Here is a 23,770-nt window from a genome sequence, read left to right as displayed (position 1 = left end):
CAGTATATAAGGAAGATGCAAAAAGTAACCCCACTGAAACCAGAAAAAAGAAAGCTAAATTTTCTTTCTTTGCTAAAAATAGCTGTCATGAAATTAAACAAAGAATCATACCTAATCTGTACAACTGCTGTAATATTCAAAGCTAGAAAATACACAATTAAAATAAGTTTCCAGTGGATGCATATCAAGTATCAATTTTTTTTCTGTGCTTTTTAAAACTCTGATAATAGTCAGTGAGGTACTTCTAATTCTGTCAAATTTTCTGTTCAATATTCATTTAGTTTTCTTGAATTTCAGAATCGTTTTGATAGCTTTTCCAATTTTGATCTAGCAACTAACCTGCCCCAACCTAAAACATCACAAAGGTAATTGAGTACTGCAGTAGCTTTCTTAATGGACCACAATTTAACTGCTTTGCCTTTTTTTGATGCACTCCATTCAGTTGTACTGTGAAACAAACTAGCTGCTGAACATTTACAGAAACACAAAGTAACATCGAAAATAATAATTTTGTCTTCTCCTTTTCTATACTTCTTTGTATGATTTTTTCAGTCTTATGATAGTTTGGTCACACCACATATATTTCAGATATTTAAATTTGAAAAGGATTCTGTAATTATTCTCTCCAAAGTAGAAGTAGTAAAATGAGCTCATAAGAAGTTTAAAAACAATCCTCCCTATGTTATAAATGAACTGTATACAATGCCAGAAAAAATACTTACCTGAACCTCTTCAACAAAATGAGAAATTCAGGGCAGATAACCATTTAAATCCTTCCTAGTACCGTAACTCTATGTTTGTATAAGTTACTTACTTAAGGGAATACTCAAAATATGCCTCACCATATTTTTCTGCAATTTTTTTGTTTTTTCTGATCAGTTCTCCACTCTTCAGTCTGGATGAATTTTTATTTTTTTCTTTACCTTCAATCAGTATAGTAGGATCATGTATTCTTGAAAAGTAAATTTTTTTTAATTACTGTCATGTTCTTTATAAGCATTCAGAGAATCAAACCAAATTTTAACTAAATTTTTAAAATTCAAAGATATTTTACTGAAATGCTGTCAAGCATCATGGCAGGTTTAAATATGGAGATGATTCATAAGTAAACTACAGATAATTTTGGGGTTGTGTGCCATTCACTATGGTTTCTAGCCTTCTCTTTTTGCACTCGTGGGTTTCTCTGTGTATTCTGAGTCTCTTGTTCCCTCATTCCAAGTTGGTATGCCACTCTCTTCATCATCTTGGGAGAAAGGGGGAGGCATTTTGCAAGGAAAAAAAAGGACTTACCATGATCAAAAACCACAAAATACTGGCATCAGAACACAGAGAGAAATAAAATGGAGATGTCAGAAATAAACCAACACACACACAGTCCATTAATTTACAACAAAGGAGTCAAGAGTATACAACAAAGAAAGAATATTCTCATCAATGAATGGTGCTGGGGAAAAAAATGAAGAATCACATACATGTAAAAAAATGAAGCTGAACCATGACCTTATATCAGACACACAAAAAATCTCAAAATGGATTGAAAGGTTGAACTTTAGACCTAAATCCATGAAATTCCCAGAAGAAAAAAATAGGAGGCAAGCATCTTAACATATCTTGGCAATGATATGTTAGATTTGACACCAAATGCAAAGGCAACAAAAAGAAAAAATAAACAGGTGTGATTATATCAAATTAAAAAATTTTCTGTACAGCAAATGAAATTAACAATGAAAGGAAAAGACAACCTAACAAATGGGAGAAAATCAAATTTAATAAGTGGTTAGGATCCAAAATAAATAAAGACTTCATACAATGCAATAGAAATAATCAATCTGACTAAAAACTGAGCAAAGAATCTGAACAGTTTCCCAAAGAAGACTTAGAAATGGCCAAAAGGTAAATGAAAAGGTGCTAACGTCACCTACTCATCAGAGAAACGAAAAATCAAAATCAAATGTTGACCAAGCACAATAGAAGAGAAATTTCACCTCCAAGAACAAAGGGTGAGTAGAAAGAGAGGCAGCAATCGGGGCAGAAATTGCAGTTCATCTCTACACCTGTGGAAGGCAAAGCTGAGTGTTGAGGATGTAGTCAAGGCTAGATATGGGCATGAGTGCCATGGGGAGCTAGGCAGGCAGAGGACATCCACAGAGGAAAATAAAGTTCAGAAAGGCACAGCTCACCCCACCCAGTTCCCCCAAGAGCGAGTGGATATAGGCAGATACAGGTCCAAGTGAATATAATAAGGCCACATTGGAGTGCACCAGGGCTGCACAAAGGGTCCATCATGCAAACTGTGGAGATACCAGTCTGAGTCTCACCAGTAGTGCGGACACTGGAACAAGCCAAACCAGCACCAGCACAGCATCCCTGAAAGCAAACAGACCCTTTGTTGATCCCACTCACTCAAGAGTCAGCTAGAGATTAGCTCTCCCTGTTGCATAGTGCCATCTGCTGGAAAAGTGGAAGTTTGACACCCTTAGTTTTCAGAAAGTAAATAATGGGGAAAATAAAGACCATTAACTGGCAATCTGAGCTCCTAGAGGAATTCTACACTACAGAGTGAGAACAAATACCTAGATCCCAACCAAAAGGACATGAAAGACATTTTCTTCCTATCAAATACAGAATTCAAAATTGCCACAATGAAGAAATGGAAGAAAGTTCAGAAAAATAGATGAATGTCCTGAGAAATAAAGTGAACAAACAAAAGATTTAAAGACTTAAATAGGAAAATAACAGAGTTGCAGTATGTATCAATAGAGGGAATTAAAAAATTCCAAAGGAAGCTATGCAAACAGAACAGATCAAAAGGAAGGCTGAATCAGTGACCTTAAGGATGATAATGCACAAAGAATTAAGGTGGAAGAGAGAGATGAAAAGAATGAAGAACACTTCAAGAATTGTCATACGCCATGAGGAAAGGCAAAAAAGGTATAATGGATATACCAAGACAGGAAGATAGAAAACAGAGATCTTATTATTTTAAAAGATAATAAAGGAAACCTTCCCAAACCTTGAGAAGGAATTAAACATGCAAATACACAAAACTAAAAAGAATACCACGGTACTGTAATAAAATGAGACCTACACCAAAACACATAGTAGTGAAACTCCTAAGAATTCAAGACAAGAAAGAATATTAAAGCTGGCTAGAGGGAAGAAGGAACACCAATGGGGCTTCCTGAAGAAATGTTTCCTCTCTGAAGAAACACTATGGGCAATGAGAGAATAGAATGACATGATCAAAATCTTAAAGATAAAAACTGCCAGTCAAGCTCACTCTATGCTGCAAGGCTGTACTTCAAATATGAGGAAAAAATAAAGGACTTCTGAGACAAACAGAAGCTGAAGGAATTTGCAAACACTGTATCACCCCTCCAAGAAATCTTGAAAGGAGTTCTATTATCTAAATCAAAAAGAACATCTACAAATAACTAAACAAGGAAATAAAACCACAAAAATTAAGGACAAAATGGCAATAGTAGGCCTTCATATATCAATAATCACTCTAAATGTAAATGGACTGAAGTCACCAATTAAAAGACACAGAGTATCAGTTTGGATTAAAAAAAAACAACAACAACTAAATACAGAGTCCAACTTCCTGCTGTCTCCAAGAAACACAACTGAGCTCCAAAGATACACACAAGCTCAGAGTAAAGATCTGGAAAACAATACTGAATAAGGAAGAAAAAGAAAACCCAAACAGACAAATTAAAAGCAAGGACATTGAAAGAGCAGTCAAAAATCTCCCAAGACAAAAGTCACAGGCAGCTTCACATGTGAGTTTTACCAAACCTTCAGAAATGAACTAATCCCTACCCTGCTCAAACTCTTTCCAAACATTGAGAAAGAGGAAATACTTCCAAATACATTTTATGAGGCCAACATTACCCTAATAGCAAAATCAGGAAAAAAATGAAACAACTAAAGACCAATTTCCCTAATGAATACAGATACAAAAATTGTCAACAAACTATCAGCAAACAGAATTCAACAAAGCATTAAAAACACTAGATACCATGCCCAAGTGGGATTTATACCAGGGATGTAAGTATGGTTCAACACATCTGAAAATCAATCAGCATAATTCACCACATCAATAAAAAGAGAGATAAAAACCATATGATCAAGTCAGTAGATGCCAAGAAAGCATCTGATAAGATTCAACATCCATTTATAATGCAAACACTTGAAAAACTGGGGATTAATGGAACTTTCCTCAATGTAATAAAGGCCAGATATGACAAACCCACACTTAACATCATTTTCAGTGGTGAAAAACTAAAAATATTCCATAAAACCTGGCATAAGACAAAGATACCCACTTTCACAGTATTTGGAAGTCCTAATGAAGGCCATTAGGCAAGAGAAGGACATAAAGAAGTCCAAATAGTGAAAGAAGTAAAGATATCATTATTGCAGGTGACATGATAATATACACAAAGAATCCCAAACACTCCACTAAAAAACTAATTGAAACAATAAGTCAGTTCAGCCAAGTCGCAGGCTGCAAAATCAACACATAGAACTCAGTTGCCTCCCCAGTATACAAACAATGAGATAGAGGAAGAAATTAAGGAAACGATTCCATTTACAATAACACCAAAAAGAATTAAATACCTAGGAGTGAACTTAACAGAGGGGAAGGACCTATACAAAGAAAACTATAAAACATTGTAAATAGAAGACACAGAGAAATGGAAAGATATTCCCTGCTCATGGACTAGAAGAATAAATATTGTGAAAATGGTCATCTTGCTCAAAGTAATATACAGATTCAATGTAATCCCTATCAAAGTTTCAATAGCATTCTTCAGAGAAACAAAACATTACTGAAAATTATATAGAACCACAAAAGAACCCTAATAGCCAAAGCAATTCTGACAAAATGAGGAAGTATGGCAGAATCACACTGCCAGGTTTCAAACTATACCATAAAGCTATAATAATCGAAACAGTATGGCACTAGACTAAAAAATAGACACACAGATCAATGAAATACAATTAAGAGCCGAGAAATAAATCCACACCTATATGGACCATTAATCTATAATAAAAGAGCGAAGAATATACATGGGAGCCATGAAAGAATCTTCAATAACTGGTGTGTTGAAAATGCAAATCAAAACCACAATGAGATATCACCTCACATCTGTGAGAATGTCCCATATTAAAAAGGACCAGAAACAACTAGTACTGGCAAGGATGTGGAGAAAAAAGAATCCTTACACACTTTTGGTTGGAATGTAGACTGGTTCAGCCTCTATGAAAAACAATATGGAGGTTTCCCAAAATATTAAAAGTGGATCTGTCATGTGATTCAACAATTCCACCCCTAGGTATTTGCCCAAAGAATACAACACTAATTTGAAGGAAAACCTGCACTCCTACATTCATTTCAACACTTTTTACAATAGCCAAGCTATGAAAACAATCTAAGTGCCCAAATACAGATGAGTGGATCAAGATGGAGTATTTACATACAACAGAATACTACTCAGTATTAAAAAAAAGATAAACACTTGCCATTTGCAGCAACATGGATAGAGCTGGAGGGTATTTTGCTAAGTGATACACTGCAGAAAGAGAAAGACAAAAACTGGATGCTGTCACTTACATGTGGCATTTGGGAACCAAAACAAAGGGCCAAATAAAGCCAAAATAATAATAAACCCTAGAAAGTTGACTATAGAATTGTGGCTAGAAGATGAGGGAGGTAGCTGGGGGAAGAATGAGAACAAGTGAGTAGGAAGCATAATTGACTCTTGGAATAAACTGTGGGTGTTTTGGTGGGGGGTATGGTGTAGTAACAATACCTGAAGGGGAAGTTCTTATTCCTTTAAAACACAAATAATAATGTATACCAATGTTACTTCAATAAAAATAAACACATAAATAAATAATAAAAAATTAGCATAGGATATAATACAATAAATTTCCCATTACTTTGTCTTAAAAAAAGGAAGTTAACAGAAAATAAAACACTAAAATAACATTTTAAAATAAAGTTCTTTACTTATGGGTAACTACACTGACTTTAATGTCCCAAGTACAAAATTATCTACGAGATCTTCAGCATACTTGGAGAGATATAATTTGGTAGCATACCTGAAATTCTCAGCTGAAGAGTTATTGGTTTGATCCTTACAGTCAAGAATTTTTGGTAAAATCTCTTCCAATACTGTATACATGCCATCTGTGTGTTCTGCATTTCTTCTTGCTTTCAGTCTAGATGATCGCCTTAACACACAAGGGGTGTCCTGGTCAGAGCTATTTTCTACTGGATTTGAATTTCTCTTTTCATTCAGTGGATCACAAATAGTGACATGCTGATGAATCATATTTTGCAATCCAAATGTATCTGGGTCTCCTATAGTCTATGAAATGTAAATATATACACAAATAATTACAACACTACAACAAAAAAACTAGAGGACATTTTTTATCTTGTGCTTTTATTACATTAAAATACAAGTACAAAACCCATAGATGTGTGAACATAATATTTTATGATAATCAATGTAACAAATGACAATGAAAATTTAAAAACCTAAGGTAAGTTGTGTTCTTATCAATATTCATCCTTACAATTTGAAGGAAAACCTAAGGTCACTCTGGGAGCTTTCATTTCACAGGAAATGGGTAGAATAAGATGGGAATCATATGAAAACATTAGAAATGTCATAGCAGGCCAGACAAATGGTCTATTCAATCCAGCATTTTGTTATTTGACAGCAGCAGTGACATTTTGTTGCACAGATATCCATATCCTCCATTACACTGATTTTATAAGGGTAGCAGTATATCATGAGTGACTTTAATGTTCCCATAATTCATTATAGATTTAACTTTCATAAGGTTATATGTTTTTAGATATAGCATGTAAACCTTTCTTATGCTATTTATATCTCTAGTTTACAAAGTTTCTCAAAATAATAAGTTCCATATTTTTACTGTAGCTGAGTGAAAGAGTATGTAAGTTGATTTGTTCCAAACTTATAAAAGGGTTTTTTTCCTTTGAAAATTTGCCAAGTTTGTGCTTACTCTATCAATACCAATCATAATTTCTTACCCTTTACTTATATTATCTCCTTTTAGATAAGAATTCTAGAGTGTTTAACTGAATCTTCATGCCCTACCCTCCATAATTAATTTCTCTTTTTTGGGATTTTTTTAGTCCTATTTTATCTGTTGTGACACTTTCCTTTGCATAATTATATGCAATATTATTCCATATGCGTATGTTGCAACTTGAGTTCAGTATCATATTATTTGAATTTTCCCAGGGACGTTCATAGGAGAATTTTTATAATTGCAAAAAGAAAAAAAAGATAGAAAAGAATACAAATGACCATCATTAATAAATTGGCTAAATAAATTACATGATGTGCATATATTAATAATGCATATATATGTGTACCTACAGATATATACATATTATAGTCATACAGTAGAATATCATTCAAGAAGTAAAGATTTTAGTGCTGTATTTGCTGACACAGAAAGATAACTAAGACATTATTAAATTAAAAAAACAAATTATAAGGCATTATGTACTATCCAATTTACATAAAATTTAAGTAATATATGCACAAAATTTAATTAAATAAAATATACACCAAATTGTTAAATTATTATCTCTGAGGGACTTTTTCTTACTATATTACATAATGACATGCTGTTTGATCTTTTTATATTGAAAATGTAGTACTACTATAAACAGGAAAAAAATCATCAAGATGAAACAGGGACTTAGCATGTCCTAGGTCACTGCAGGGTCTCCAGGCCTGTGCTTCAGGAATTCTAAACCCCAGGAACTGTGCCACCTTACAGAATCCTCAAGCACAGAAGGCAAAAGTTCTGCTTAAACTAAGCAAATTTTTTCCCTCTCCTGGCAATCCCACTCCATATATTCAATGTCCAGTGAAAATTAATGTGGGGTATCTCAGGTCTAACTCTGCACCAATAGTGCTTTTCTGAGCTAACATGGAAAATTCTGGTAAAGAGTTCTTTCCATCCTCTGTGTAAGCAATCTCAGGTCTTCTAGGTCTTCTGCAAAGATTTTTCTCTATTTTAATTTCTTAAACACTTGAAACTCTACCCTAGGAATCTCTTGAAAGATCAGTGTGCTTCAAGTAAAATTGTATCTTCTTAGTAGATAATGGGTAGATGGCTTGAATTTAAAATAAATTATATGGGCAATGAAGAGTTAAAGGTAACTTACATAAAAGGCAAAATCATACACACATACATGTGCTTACTTGCTGCACTGAAGCTCAGCTAACTTAGAATCTTGTTCAAATAGTGGAGCAGAACAAAGAGAATCAAAACTCACCTCTGCTTTTTGTGTACAATCTTCATCAGTCTGAGACATATTGGGATCCAGTTCTAAATACTTATCTCCAGGGTTGAGAATGTTGCCTCCCCATTTTCTGTGACAGATGGGTTGTTCCTGGGCTTCTGACAATGTGTTCAGAGCTGCTAACAGCTCATATGGTAATGCATCATCATTGGTGTTTTCTAGTAAATCTCCGTGACATGTCAAGGGTAATGATATGGAACTTGAAGATCTGCTCAATGTGTTCATCAACTCTCTAGGTTCAAAATCACTCATTTTTTCAAACAGTCTTTCCTCCCTGGTAATTTCTGGTGATGGCAATAACCTTTCTATGGCAGACACAAAAGTTTCAAGTGAGCTTTCTTCATCCCTGGTTTCTTCAAAAGTTTTAGATGATATGACTTCATTTCCAGGCTCAGAAAATGTATTTGGTGCTCCTAAGAGCCTCTCTGGCTCCGTTAGCAATTTTTGGTTTACAGCAATCTTATCAGACACTGTGATAGCAGTACCTGAAAGAAGACTAATTTCAGGAGACTCTCTGTCTTCATTTAGTTCCTGTGTATTACAAATAGAAATTCCATCATTATAGTATATACAGAAAAGTGTTTAAAATGAAAGCTTTATAGTTTTTTAGTTTTCATAATAACTATAATTTCAAACTACAGTTATAGTTTATCAAGATGGTTAGTTACCACCAAAAATTTTTATCAACTTTTCTTCCCTTCCAGTAATAAAAATAGCCTTCACTACTTTCCTATACCAAACTACTAATGACTCTGAAAAAAGTGGCTAAACATTTAATAGTTGACCAAAGATAAAATTAGCTGGACCATAATTACTGATGGTAAATTATCTATCCAACTAAATTTAAATTATCTGTGCTATATCATGACAAATAATTGTTTCACAATTTCCCGGAGGAAGGGAGGTTGGAGGGCCCCCATGCACAGTTAGTAAAAGTCTTGACAAACTGCGACCAGAACACAGCATGCTAACATGCACACTCCTGCATGGAGACTTTAGATAATGAAACATGCAAGGTATGAAGGAATATGTAGCCCTTTTGCACATGCCCCAGTGTATCCCAGCTCAGAACAAGCTATGACAGTGCTCCCCTCTGCCCCACCTTGGTAGACCCACTCTGTAAGAACTCCTTCCTAGCTCCCTCTGGGGAGCCAGGCAAAAAATTTCCTCTCTGGCACAGACTCCCTTGTGGACAAGTCTTGATTAACCTGTTCTGGTTATCCGATATTCTCCAATGAATTCTTTCTCAGAGGGGATCCCCAAAACCATATTTGTTGGGGTCTGGAACAACCTCAATACGCTATACCTATTCTGGCAATGTTTCCAATACTCAGAATATTATCAGATTTCCTTTTTTGACACTGCTTTAAAAATCCATTTATATACCACTCAAAAAACCAGTCTCAATACTTTAAAGACAATGAACTTTTTTTTACACTAAAAACTGTTAATTTGCTTGATCTTAAATAACAGAATGGGTTTTAATGACTGGCTGTTTCTTAAAATCAAAACTACCTTTCACTCCAACAATGTAATTTGTAAGCCCTCAAATATTCTGATTTGATTTGAATAAGAGAAGCACAAACTTTTACTCTTCCTTTTCTCGTTTTCTCCCTGCCACCATTGATCTTCTCTGTATATAACACACCAAACTTAAGAAAATATACTTATTTATTAGTAATACAAATTATATCTCAGAAAGATAAAAGGAATTTAGAAGGAATTCAAGAACTAGATCCTATCCATTCTTTAAGTCACAGTTCAAGATATCCTTCCTCTTTAAACTCCTATATCTATGAAAACTCCTATATCTCTTTAAACTCCTATATCTATGAAATTCGAGACCCCAAATATAATAAAATATATACACGTAACTGTCCTATGGAGCTTCATTTCCATCTGAGGATCAAAGGAATAAATACAGAATCAAAGGAATAAATATATAAGACATTAAAGTATAAATAATATCAAAAACACTGTCTGAACTCAAAGGAGTAACATAAACCATCAAACCCAGTGTGGTACACATTTATAGGGGGACAAAAGAGAGGCAGTGGAAGATTTTCATGATTGGTTGGTTTCGTGATTGCTTTAAAAAATGCTTGGTTAAACAAAATTGAACAGATTTCTTAACCACAATACTTTTCAGAGCATGTACATTATAAATTTCTTAGGAGACTTTAGGATACAGTGTTCTCTAAACTTCTTTGTTCAAAACACCCTTTTTCTCAGCATACCTACTGATGTCATAGGATGCCAAGTGGCTGGGAAACAGTCATATAGTCAGCAAATAATTAATGCTAGACAGGGAGCTATTACTTTGGTTATAATGACCTGAGCTATCTGAGATAGATCCACAGAGAAGAGACTTAAGTCAGAAATTAAGGATTTGTGAAGGAATAAAAGAAAGGAGGAGCACATATTTACTAAGCACCAGTTAGGTGTCAGATATCATGAACTATCATTGCTCAGTCCTCACAGTAGCCCTATGAAATAGATATTAGTCTATGTTTTTTGGTACATATAATGACACACTCATCCTTGGGACACACATCTACCTGGTTTCAAATTTTATGCTTTTTCCCTTGCCTTTTGGATCCTGATTTGAACCAAGACATGGAGGTGGATATGTGTAAAATACAGTGGGAGTGAAGTAGTTACAGGTATGGTAGGTTTAGCCTGGGAGGTATCTGATTGCTTGAGTTCATTATGGGCAGTCATTATTAAGTCCTCTGAAACCCTAAACTGCCAAGCAGAAAGCAAAGCCAAAGCAAGCACTCGATGCATGGTTATTGACTAGCAACTGGAATATGGGAGAGCAGTATCTACTGATATCAGGAAATAATAATGAAACTAGGGTAACAGATCAACAGAAGACATTTTTGCTATATCATCTCAGCAACTAGTTTAACAGTTAGTTATATGCTCCTCATCTAGATAAAGAACATGACACAATGCTGGATAAGAAACACAGATCCAGAAATTACGATTTCATTAGAAATAAAGAAAAGGGCCTCCTTGGTGGTGTAGGGGTTAAAGTCTCAGCACTATCAAGCTATTGCCAGCCACTGCAGCATGAGTTTGATCCCCGGCCAGGGAGCACAGCAGACCTCTCCTGTCTCGCCCACTGCTCCCTCAGTGGTATATTTCAGTAGATCTGCCTCTTCTGCCTCCCTCTCTGTCTCTGGTGAATCCTCTCACCCCCTGGACCTCTGACCTACACCCCAGCTCTTGTATGCATAAATAAATATAATAAATCTTAAAAAAAGGAGTAAAGAAGAATAAATATTGGAAAGAATGGTAAGAAAAGAATAGATTTCTATCTACTGAAATTATTTGGTGATATTCCTTCCTAGGGAAGAGTCTAAAGTAGGCTTGACACTGTGGGATGTCTCCCCAAAAGGGTCAGAGAGGCTTTTTTCAGAATGCCTTGGTATGCTTCATCTAGTAAGTCACCGTGGTATGGGACACTATAGGTCACAGGGGACCTTGTGAGCATCCTAACGTCTATTACCATAACTCAAAGAATACAGGTTATTTTAAGTTAAGAGTAGTACAGGTCTTAGAAGCTAAGGGAAATTTTATTTTAGTTTCAGTTATTTGTTATTTTCCTAATTGAAGAAGCAATCATTGTTGTCCCTTTCTATGCCCTCTAAGAATGCAGTTTAGGGGACAGCATCCAGGTACAGGTTTATCAGCAACAATGTCCACTCTGCGTAAAGATGAGGAATGCAATGCTCTCCTTGTCATATGAAGTTTCCCCCTTTCTCTCTCCTTGATGACCATATCCTTAAACATAGGATAAAGATCCCCATTCCATTGTTTTTCTTTTTTGAAGAATTTACCACTAGGGGGGCCTCCCCGGTGGCACAGCAGTTGAGCGCTGGGTTGCGAAGCTGCCAGCGACCTCTGTGGCGCCGGTTCGATCCCCGGCTGCTCCCCGGCCACCTGAGGAGGGTCCCACATGGCGCGCAGACCTCTCCTGCCGCCCGCTGCTCCCCTCAGCAGTGTACTTCGGTCCTTCTGCCTGCTCTGCTCCCCGCTCTGGCTCTGGTGAATTCTCTCACCCCCCGTGTTTCTGACTGTACCCAGTGCATGTATAAACAAAACAAACAAACAAATTAATTAATTAATTAATTAATTAATTAATTAAAAAAAAAAAGAATTTACCACTAGGTAAATTCTCCACACATAATGCTATTAAATTGATTTTTCCTTTGCTAACTCATCTGATGCTGCTTTGATTCTTCTTCTAGTCCTAGAAGAACCCAAAGGGGTGGGGGATTTTACCCTATATCTCAACTATACTTTAATCAATATAAATTTTCTTTTGACTCTAAACTCATGATCTGCATAGTTAATAATATGTTATACAAACCAACCTTTTCTGAGTATATCAAAACTTCAGAATTTTCAGCCTCAGGCCCTAGAAGATAACAATATGCATTTTCATTCCAGTTTTAATAAAGCACTAAGAACATATCCTCTCACTCAGTATTTCTTAATCATGTGACTTGAAATGATTCCCTCAGAGTTTCATGTGACATATCAAGTATTTTATAAATAGTATGCCAATATGTTGATACAGAAGTATCAGTATTTTGGTAATAAAGTTAAAAAAAGATAATTCTTTCATTTCTTAAAAAAATATTTTACATTATGCCAGATAAAGGTATAATTGGGATTAATTTAGCTTAAAAAAAAACAAAAAAAACCTCTATTTTGACTGATTTATTCTAAGAATTTGTAACTACATGAGGAAAAAAATCTTATCTACTTCTCATCATCATTATCTTCAATATAGGTAACAGAATTGAAGTGAATTAATACTATCTGGAGTTAGGTATGAAAAGGAATACCCCGGGTAGGGGCCAAAGGAAGCAAGAGGTTGTCCTAAATGTGACTGCACCCTCACCATCCACTCTTCACCCTGCTGCCTGGCTGCCAGGCTGATAGACATTCACACCAAGTGAAGATGAAGGGGAAGATCAGGAAAAAAGATATTTCTCCTACTCCACTCCTCTTGCCTTCTCTCTTCACATTCAAAGTGTAAGCACTCAGTTATACTCAGGTAAGAATTCAGGGCTCACTGGTATTTCAGGCATGTATGAATCATTCTTTTTGTTTCTTTTGATTAGGCAATATCTAGAACTAGAGTATAAGCAAGTAATTATCTGCTGAACCCTGAAAAACAAGACAGGCTTTGCACATGTGGGGGGCGAGGGGGGGAGTATTTGCTAGGTATTATACCTTATAAAAAAAACTATCATTTTTCTTACTTCAAATTTGCTATTTGATTATGAAAAGCACTGAAAAGGATTAATATTATGGCATTCTACTTCCTTAAAGAATGACAAGCAGTCATAAGAATAAATAATTTCTTATCCTTTTATTAGAATCTTTTATGGCAAGCAATGATGTTATAGTATCTATATCTTGTTATTTAAAATTTTTGTATCTCAGGCTTAATGCAAGAATCATTTTAAAACAACAGATGCATCTTCAGTTATTTTTGCAAGGAGTTTTTTCTATTTAAGTTCTTAGGGGCCTTCCCTGGTGGTACAGCGGGGTTGAGCGCTGAGCTGTGAAGCTGCCCACAGCCTCTGCAGCGCCAGTTTGATCTCCAGCCACTGGCTAGGGTCCCACATGGCGTGACAGACCTCTCCTGCCGTGCCCGCTGCTCCCCTCAGCAGTGTATTTCATCAGTCTGCCTGTTCTGTTCCCTGCTCTGTCTCTGGTGAATCCTCTCACCCTCCTGCACATCTGGCCTGTACCCCAGTTCTTGTATAAATAAATAAATAAATCTTTAAAAAAAATTACAAGTCAAAAGAGTAGGCAATTGAGGTAGCAGTAGTGACAGCACTTAAGGGGTTTCTCCTATGGGCAACTTTCCTCAGTATGACCCAAGGTCAACAGCAACACTGATTTCCTATGTAAAAATGTTTGGTCATATCATATAGTGGACGATCCTAGTTGTAAATAAATTCCCATCTAACTAAGCTGTCTATTTATATTACCCTAGTCTTGAGCACATACCTTGAATGTTTTGGTGGTTCTGTGAAAATTCAGGCTGGGAAAATGACACAGTGAACTGTGGACACTCTGTAGTCCTAAAAATATTAAATCAATGAATTAATAAAGGTAAATGTTGAAATGGAAAGGAAAAACATGATTTCTCAAATTAAAGTAAAATTTTTTGTTCATTTAAAGGAATTTCCAGGGCCTCCCTGGTGGCACAGGGGTTAAAGACACAGTGCTATCAAGCAATAGCCAGCTACTGAGCATCATGAGTTCTATCCCCCGTCAGGGAGCTGACCCACATGGCACAGCAGACCTCTCCTGTCTAGCCCTCTGCTCCCTCTGCAGCAGATCTGTTCTGCTCCCCACTGTCTCTGGTGAATCCTCTCACCACCACCTCCCCCCACAACACCTCTGGCCTACACCCAGCTCTTATATGCATAAATAAATAAATAAATAAATAAATCTTTTTTAAAAATAAGGAAATTTCCAAATAGGATAATATTTTTGTTACACTATTATAATTATTTTCAAAATTACTACAGATATGCTAACCTTTATATTTCAAGTGATTGAGAAAATGAGAGAGCTGAAAAACGAATAGACGCACTTCAGGAGTGCAAATAAGGTAAACTACATTTATATCTCAAAGTAACTTGAAATATAACAGACTGCTAAATATGGGTGGTGGAATATCCTAAATGTATGGGACGCAGCAAAAGCAGTAATAAGAGGAAAATATATAGCAATAGAAGCTCACATCAAGAAACAAGAAAGAACTCAAAGAAACAACCTAATCTCGAAGCTCAAAGATCTAGAAAAAGAACAACAAAAAAACCCCAAAACCAGTAGAAGAAAAGAAATAATAAAAACCAAAGCAGAAATAAATGAAATTGAAACTAAAAAAAACAATCCAAAGGATTAATGAAACCAAGAGCTGGTTCTTCAAAAAAATCAATAAAATAGACAAACCCCTAGCCAGGCTCACAAAGGAAAAAAGGGAGAAAGCACAAATAAACAGGATCAGAAATGAAAGAGGAGAAATCACAACGGGCACAGCAGAAATAAAAAGAATAATCAGTAACTACTATGAACAGTTATATGGAAACAAGTTCAACAATCTAGAGGAGATGGACAAATTCCTACAACTCTACAATCACCCAAAGCTAGATAAAGAAGAAATAGAACACCTAAACAGACCAATTACAAGCAGCAAAATTGAAATGGTAATCAAAAACCTCCCCAAAAACAAAAGCCCAGGACCTGATGGATTTACAAACCAATTCTACCAAACATTCAGAGATGAATTGGTGCCTATCCTTCACAAACTCTTCCAAAAAATTGAGAAGGAAGAGACAATACCAAACACATTCTATGAAGCCAACATTACACTAATACCAAAACCGAATAAGGATAACACAAAAAAGGAAAACTACAGGCCAATCTCCCTAATGAACACTGATGCAAAAATCCTCAACAAGGGCCTCCCTGGTGGCGCAGTGGTTGAGCGCTGGGTTGCGAAGCTGCCCGCAGCCTCTGCAGCGCCAGTTCGATTCCCGGCTGCTCCCCGGCCACCAGAGGAGGGTCCCACATGGTGCGCAGACCTCTCCTGCCGCCCGCTGCTCCCCTCAGCAGTGTACCTCGGTCCTTCTGCCTGCTCTGCTCCCCGCTCTGGCTCTGGTGAATTCTCTCACCCTCCTGCGCTTCTGACTGTACCCAGTGCTTGTATAAATAAATAAATAAATCTTTAAAAAAAAAAAAAAGTCTTCTAAAAAAAAAAAAAAATCCTCAACAAAATTTTAGCTATCAGAATCCAACAATGTATCCATAAGATAATTCACCACGACCAAGTAGGATTCATTCCAGGGACACAAGAATGGTTTAACATCCGAAAATCAATCAACGTTATCCAACACATCAACAAAAAGAAATATAAAAACCATATGATAATATCAATAGATGCTGAGAAAGCTTTCGACAAAGTGCAACACCCATTCATGATAAAAGCCCTTGAAATTCTTGGGATACAAGGAACATACCTCAACATCATAAAGGCCATCTATGACAAGCCAACAGCCAGTATCATTCTCAATGGTGAAAAGCTGAAAGCAATTCCATTAAGATCTGGAACAAGACAAGGATGCCCACTCTCACCACTGCTTTTCAATATAATACTGGAAGTCCTAGCCAGAGCAATAAGACAAGAGAAAGACATCCAAGGAATCCAAATAGGAAAAGAAGAAGTCAAACTATCACTATTTGCAGATGATATGATAATATACATAGAGAACCCCAAAAACTCCACAGAAAAACTAATTCAACTCATCAATCAGTTCAGTAAAGTGGCAGGATACAAAATCAACACACAAAAGTCAGTAGCCTTCCTATACACAAACAATAAATCTGAAGAAGAAGAAATCAAAAAAACTATCCCTTTTATTATTGAAACAAAAAAAATCAAATATTTGGGAATAAATGTAACAAAAGAGGTAAAGGACCTTTACAAAGAAAACTATAAAACACTGTTAAAAGAAATAGAAGAAGACACAAAGAAATGGAAAGACATCCCCTGCTCATGGATTGGAAGAATAAACATTATTAAAATGGCCATCCTACCAAAAGCAATATACAGATTCAATGCTATTCCAATCAAAATCTCAATGTCATTCTTCAAAGAAATAGAACAATTATTGATGAAATTCATATGGAATCACAAAAAACCCCGAATTGCCAAAGCTCTCCTGAAAAAGAAAGAAGGGAATGGAGGCATCAGACTCCCAGACTTCAAACTATACTACAAAGCCATAATCATCAAAACTGCATGGTATTGGAACAAGAACAGACATACAGACCAATGGAATCGAATAGAAAATCCAGAAATAAACCCACAGATTTATGGTCAACTAATCTTTGACAAAGGAGCAAAGACTATGCATTGGAGCAAAGAAAGTTTGTTCAATAAATGGTGCTGGGAAAACTGGGTTGCTACATGCAAAAGAATGAAGCTTGACCACTACCTCACACCATACACAAAAATCAACTCAAAATGGATTAAAGAACTAGACATAAGACCTGAAACCATAAAATATATAGAAGGAAATATAGGCGAAACACTACATGATTTGCACATCAAAGACATCTTTACAGATACATCACCCAAAGCAGTGATAGTGAAGGCAAAGATAAACAGCTGGGACTACATCAAATTAAAGAGCTTCTGCACAGCAAAAGAGACAATAACAAAAACAAAGAGAAACCCCACTGACTGGGAGAACATTTTTGCACCCAACACTAATGATAAAGGACTGGTCACAAAAATCTGCAAAGAGCTGATGAGACTCAACAACAACAAAGAAAATAACCCAGTCAAAAAATGGGCAGAAGAGCTAAAAAGAAACTTCTCTGAAGAGGAAGTGCAAATGGCCAATAGGCATATGAAAAAATGTTCAACATCACTTGTAATCAGGGAAATGCAAATCAAAACTACCATGAGATACCATCTCACACCAGTGAGAATGGCACATATTAAAAAAACTAGCAACAACAAATGTTGGCGAGGTTGTGGAGAAAAAGGAACTCTCCTGCACTGTTGGTGGGAGTGCAAACTGGTCCAACCACTATGGAGAGCTGTGTGGATATTTCTTGACCTACTAAACATAGAGCTTCCATATGATCCAGCAATTCCACTCCTAGGTATTTACCCAAAGGACACAGAAACATCAATTCCAAAGAGCACCTGCACACCTATGTTTATAGCAGCACTGTTTACAATAGCTAAGCTTTGGAAACAGCCCAAATGCCCAAAAATAGATGACTGGATCAAGAAGATGTGGTACATATACACCATGGAATATTACTCAGCATTCAAAAAAGATAAACACATGCAATTTGCAGCAACATGGATGGCACTGGAAGGGATCATGCTCAGTGAAATAAGCCAAAAAGAAAAAGAAAAATACCGGATGGTCTCACTCATAGCAGGAATCTAGAAAACTTAAATAAGGGACCAGGAAAATGAATAACTATAAGAAAGTGAAAATCAAAATCAACAAAAAACTATGAACCAGAGACACTTTTTGGGGGGTGGGGGGTGGGGGTGGGGGGCGGGAGGGGAGGGATTGGGGTCAGAATGGGGGGGTTGCAATTGTATGGGGAATATAAAAATAAAATTTATTATAAGAACATAATAAATAAATAAATAAATAAATAAATATGGGTGGTGGGATTAGCGAGGAAAACCAGTCCTAAATAGGCAGTTTGACTATCTACATCCTCAAATACACTGAAATTTTGCCATTATAGTTGTAAGTGTAAATGAAAGTCACTAATGAGAAATTCTCAAATATTATTCATGATTCTTGTATTTCACAGCAGACAAGGAAAAGGAAGCAATACTGAAGGAGAAAAGGTCAAAAGCAAAAAAGGGTCATACCTAATTTGCAATTCTGATTATCTGCCCTGGGATAATTTAAAGTTGAGTGAAGAAAAGGAATCAGTTAACTGTTTTTTTTACCCTAATTTACTGCAAAAATGTAATCAAGATACCTCCCTTAAAAAAAAAAAAAACAAAAAAAAAAAACTTCTGTTTCAACAGTCTTAAGAGCATTTTTTATGAACCAGGCATAGCTACTTTAATCCTAGACAAGAATAATGAATTGAACATTCTCGCTCACCTAAAAATAGTGACCAATATGAAGCTATCTTGAAAATGGAAATGAAACTGCTCATATAGAATGATAATTTCCATGAGGCAAGTGGAAAAGAATGCCATTTTTTTCCTTAACTACAGAATTTTTAATAACTGAATTTTTAACAGAATTTTTCCCTTAACTACAAAATGAAATTTAAGATATGTCTGATAATAGAGCAACTTTCATCTAACTTATTTTAAAATGTTGTAAATAACTTTTTAGTAAAAGTTTACTAAACTAAAATTTACTAAAAAGTTACTTACATTAAGCAAGACTGCAATCTAAACATCTAATAGTAGAGAAATAATTAAACAAATCAGTGAAATTGTACAATGAAATTTTTTGAGGTCATGATAATTTATGTTTTTTAAAAATATGATGTGAGAAAATAATTTTTAGTTATCACTTAAAATTTAAAAGCAGGATGTAATCTGCAGAATGAGATCACTTATATAGAAAATATGACAAAATCAAAAATATGAAGACAGTTGTCATCTCTTATCTGTTAACTTCATTTCATATTTTGCCGTATACTGTTTTAAGTATATAACAAAAATGTGGTCACAAAGATAGGCAATTTGAAAAGGAAAGAGTATTTTAGTAAACTTTTTAGAAAATTGTGGATGTTCCCTTTTAATATTACACCAAAATTCTAAAAGCAATAGCTTCCTTAAAGGTTACTAGAAATGTAGAAAGGGAAATAATCAATGAACATTTTGTCTGCTATAAAATTATAACCTACTGGTCTATTTTGCATTTTCAGTGGTTTTTTTTTCCTGTGCCTGATTTTATGACATCATGCACTGGTCTTTTAGGAAATACTGATTCACTGAGTTATACAGATCATCCTTACTTGAGACTTTTCTTTATAAAATATAAAAAAAATCACTGTCATAAATACCACTGACCTCACTAGAAAATTTAAAGTATTGGAGAACTCAATGTCAAGATGCTAGACACTGTTCTTCTAACACTGTAATTTTCACTTCAAAGTTTTTGTTTTTTTCATTGGCAACAAATACCATTAGTTGGTTCTTTATGAAATAAAATTGACCTAGAATGTTTGTAAAATAATATTTATGAGGCTAAAGGAGCCATTACTCAAAAATGCACAATTTTAAAACTCTAAAAATAAGTGAAGACTCATTTTAAATGAGAAAAATGACAAAAGTATCTAGAATAAAGCCAAAAATTAGGATACTTACTGTAACAGAACTTGATTTTGTTCCATTTTGTCTTGACTTTGCTAGGAAGAAAAACAATTTTTTCAAATTGATGAATGCTAATCCAATGCAACCAGTTAAAAATTTAACAGTTAAGATAATTCTTATGTTACTTTCTTAGCTTCTTTTATATTTTATATTGTGATAAAATTTATATCTAACATAAAATTTACTATTTAAACCATTTTTAAGTGTATAATTCTGTGGTACTGTATACATTCAGTCTGATGTATCATCAATCTTCAGAACTTTTTCATCTTTTCCAAGTGAAACTCCATACTCATGAAACACTAACTCCCCCCTTTCACTCCATCCCAACCCCTGACAGCCACTCTTCTGCTTTCTGTATCTGAATTTGACTACTCTGGGTATTCATTTAAGTGGCATCATAAAATATTTGTCTCTTTGTAACTGGCTCATTTCAGTTGGTATAATGTCTTCAAGATTCATCCATGTTATAACAAGTATCAGTATTTCCTTCCTTTTTTAGGCTGAATAATATTCCACTGTATATCTATACCACATTGTGTACATTCACTCATCTGTTGATAGATACTTGGATTGCCTCCACCTTATGTTCTGAATAATGTTTCCATGAACAAGAGCATGCAAATATATTTTTAAATTCTTGTTTTCACTTATTTCAGGTATATACACAGAAGTGGAATTTCTGAATCATTTCTTAATTCTATGTTTAATTTGAAGAATCACCATACTATTTTATACAGTGGTGCCCCATTCTACATTTCCATTAACAATGAGCAAGAATTCTAACTTCTCCATACCCTCACCAAAACTTGTTGGTATAATTTTGTTTCTATTTTGTTGTTTGGTTTTTTTGATAATAGCTATCCTAATGAGTATGAGGTGGTATCTCATTGTGTTTTTCATGTGTATTTCCCTAGTGATTAATGATTTTGAATATATTTTCATGTGATTATCAGCCATCTGTATATCTCTTTGGTGAAATGTCTCTTTAAGTTCTTTGCCCTGTTCAAATCAGGTTATTTGTTTTTTTATTGTTGAGTTGTAGGTCTTTATATAAAACAACTGGATTTCATCAAGGTTGTCGTATAAGAACAGAATGGCTAAGAAAGGAGGAAAACTTGAGTAAAAGATTAAAGCAGCAGCAAAATAATATGCAAAAAGAATTATCATTAATAACTTACCACTCCATGAGATTGCATTTCCAATTTTTAACAATTATGTAATTAATCAATTATGACACACCTGTGACACTGCATCCTCACTATCAACAGACATCATCGTATTTTTACTTATTTGTTTTTGTGGATCCTTTCTGAGTTTGAACCCAACTTGAATCTCTGGAGAAGGAGTGTCTAGAATGAAATATAATCATTTGCAACGGTTTTATTGCTCTGCTGTGACAATGACCCAAGGATTTTATAAACACTGCAAAATGTCATTAAAAAACATTTTATAAATCAAAATTTCCTAATGCTACTTTTAAGTATAAAGGTTTTTAAGTTATGAATGAGGAAGAAACACACATATTACACTGAATAAAATATATCTGATATTTTTTACTTCAGGATGAACAAACAGAAAGAATATGTATATATTGTATTTTACACTTATATCTTTATATCTGTTTAAAATATTTTGACATATAGGAAGGTAGTTTTCTAACTTTATTTTTTCAGTTGGCTAATCAGTTGTATTTTCTTTGTATTATATACTAGCATTATGGGTTTAAAAAATGGCCCAAAATGGAATAAAGAAGAGAAAATGTTATTTCTTTTTTTTTTAAAAGATTTTATTTATTTATACAAGCACTGGGTATAGTGAGAAGCGCGGGAGGGTGAGAGAATTCACCAGAGCCAGAGCGGGGAACAGAACAGGCAGACTGACGAAATACACTGCTAAGGGGAACAGCAGGCTAGGCAGGAGAGGTCTGCCACGCCATGTGGGACCCTCGCCGGCCGCCAGGGATGGAACCGGTGCTGCAGAGGCTGGTTGTGGGGAGCCCAGCGCTCAACTGCTGCGCCACCAGGGGAGGCCCGAGAAAATGTTCTTTCTATGCAGACTTAAAGCCAACTGTACAGAACATTACATATAAGTGGAAATAAAGGTAAGAATATTTTTATGCTCTTGAAGTGGGTCTATATAGTAATATAGCCTAGGGCCTACTGTAGATGCCTATAAAAAACTAACTATGTAATGTTAAAGAACAATACTAAATAGAAAGGGAGAAATTAATCAAATAATAATACTTAGGAAATTAAGGGACTACTTGGTGAAAAGAATAATTTACCACCTTTACACATACCAGAATGGAGACTGAACTCATATCCATGAGATGTTTCTTGATCAAGGTTCAACCTGTCAAATATCAAAATAGAAGGCCAAGTTGTTATCATGTTTCCTAAACAAAAACTATCAACTATCATTTTTATTACACCTAGCCTTGCTGAAATTCTTAATTACACCACCATTATTGTTTCTATTTCAAAAATTTTTTTTAGAAATGTACCCTTTAGTTTATTTATTTTTTTTACTTTTTTTTTAACTTTTTTTTTTTAAAGAGGCATATTTTTTTTAATTAATTTATTTGTTTGTTTATTTATACATGCACTGGGTACAGTCAGAAGCGCGGGAGGGTGAGAGAATTCACCAGAGCCAGAGAGGGAAGCAGAGCAGGCAGAAGGACCGAAGTACACTGCTGAGGGGAGCAGCGGGCGGCAGGAGAGGTCTGCGCGCCATGTGGGACCCTCCTCCGGTGGCCAGGGAGCAGCCGGGGATCGAACCGGCGCCACAAAGGCCGCGGGCAGCTTCTCAACCCAGAGCTCAACCGCTGCACCACTGGGGAGGCCCTGTACCCTTTAGTTTAAAACTAAACCTAACAGATGCCAAATACCTGCCCTGACCCAGATGTTGTAAGTACAAGACAAAGACTTTGAAGAAGCTATTATAATCATTCTCTATGAAAAAGGTGAACACTTATCAAATGGATAAGAAGTCTGATGTTCTCAACAGAGGAATATAAAAGACAATCAGGTGAAAATCTTAGAAGACGAAAGTATAATATCTGAAATTAAAAATTCACTAGATAGGCTCACAACAAAAGGAAGGTAATAAAAGAAAAAGCAAGTGAACCTGAAGATAGTGAAATTAAAGAGTCTATGGAGAGAAAAGAGAAAGAATTGAGGGGGAAAAAATTGAATGCCTCAATCAGGGAGACAATATCAAAAGGCCTAGCATTCATGTTACTTAAAGTCTCAGAAAGAGAACAGAAAGACATTGGGACAGAAAAAAAATGAGAAGAAATTATAACAAAAAACTTTGCACATTTGATGAAAAACATAAATTTACACATTCAAGAAGTTCAGTGAATCCCAAGCAGGAAACACATAAAATCATGCCCAGATCCATCATAATCAAATCAAAAACAAAAGCGAAGAAGAGACAAGAGGAGAATAGAACACAGAAAAAAACAAGAGCTCTATGGGATC

The 23,770-nt window shown here is 35.3% G+C and overlaps 1 protein-coding gene across 1 annotated transcript in view; it reads right to left on the bottom strand.

Moving 5' to 3' along the window:
* The window catches only part of ANKRD31 (ankyrin repeat domain 31), a gene marked incomplete at its 3' end in the record, with an annotated part of 75,692 nt that overhangs the window by 50,338 nt on the left and 1,584 nt on the right, over window positions 1-23,770 (bottom strand). Inside the window, exons 2-7 of the mRNA XM_084232935.1 lie at window positions 14,402-14,475; window positions 12,748-12,791; window positions 8,265-8,896; window positions 6,923-6,962; window positions 6,112-6,380; window positions 843-952 (exon numbers count right to left, since the gene is read on the bottom strand). Coding sequence (XP_084089061.1) covers window positions 843-952; window positions 6,112-6,380; window positions 6,923-6,962; window positions 8,265-8,896; window positions 12,748-12,791; window positions 14,402-14,475 — 1,169 coding nt within the window. The remainder of the gene's footprint in view (window positions 1-842; window positions 953-6,111; window positions 6,381-6,922; window positions 6,963-8,264; window positions 8,897-12,747; window positions 12,792-14,401; window positions 14,476-23,770) is intronic.

Source organism: Talpa europaea (genome assembly GCF_964194135.1).
Source record: "Talpa europaea genome assembly, chromosome: 5".
Classification (NCBI taxonomy): domain Eukaryota; kingdom Metazoa; phylum Chordata; class Mammalia; order Eulipotyphla; family Talpidae; genus Talpa; species Talpa europaea.
This window is presented reverse-complemented; position numbering and strand designations above follow the sequence as displayed.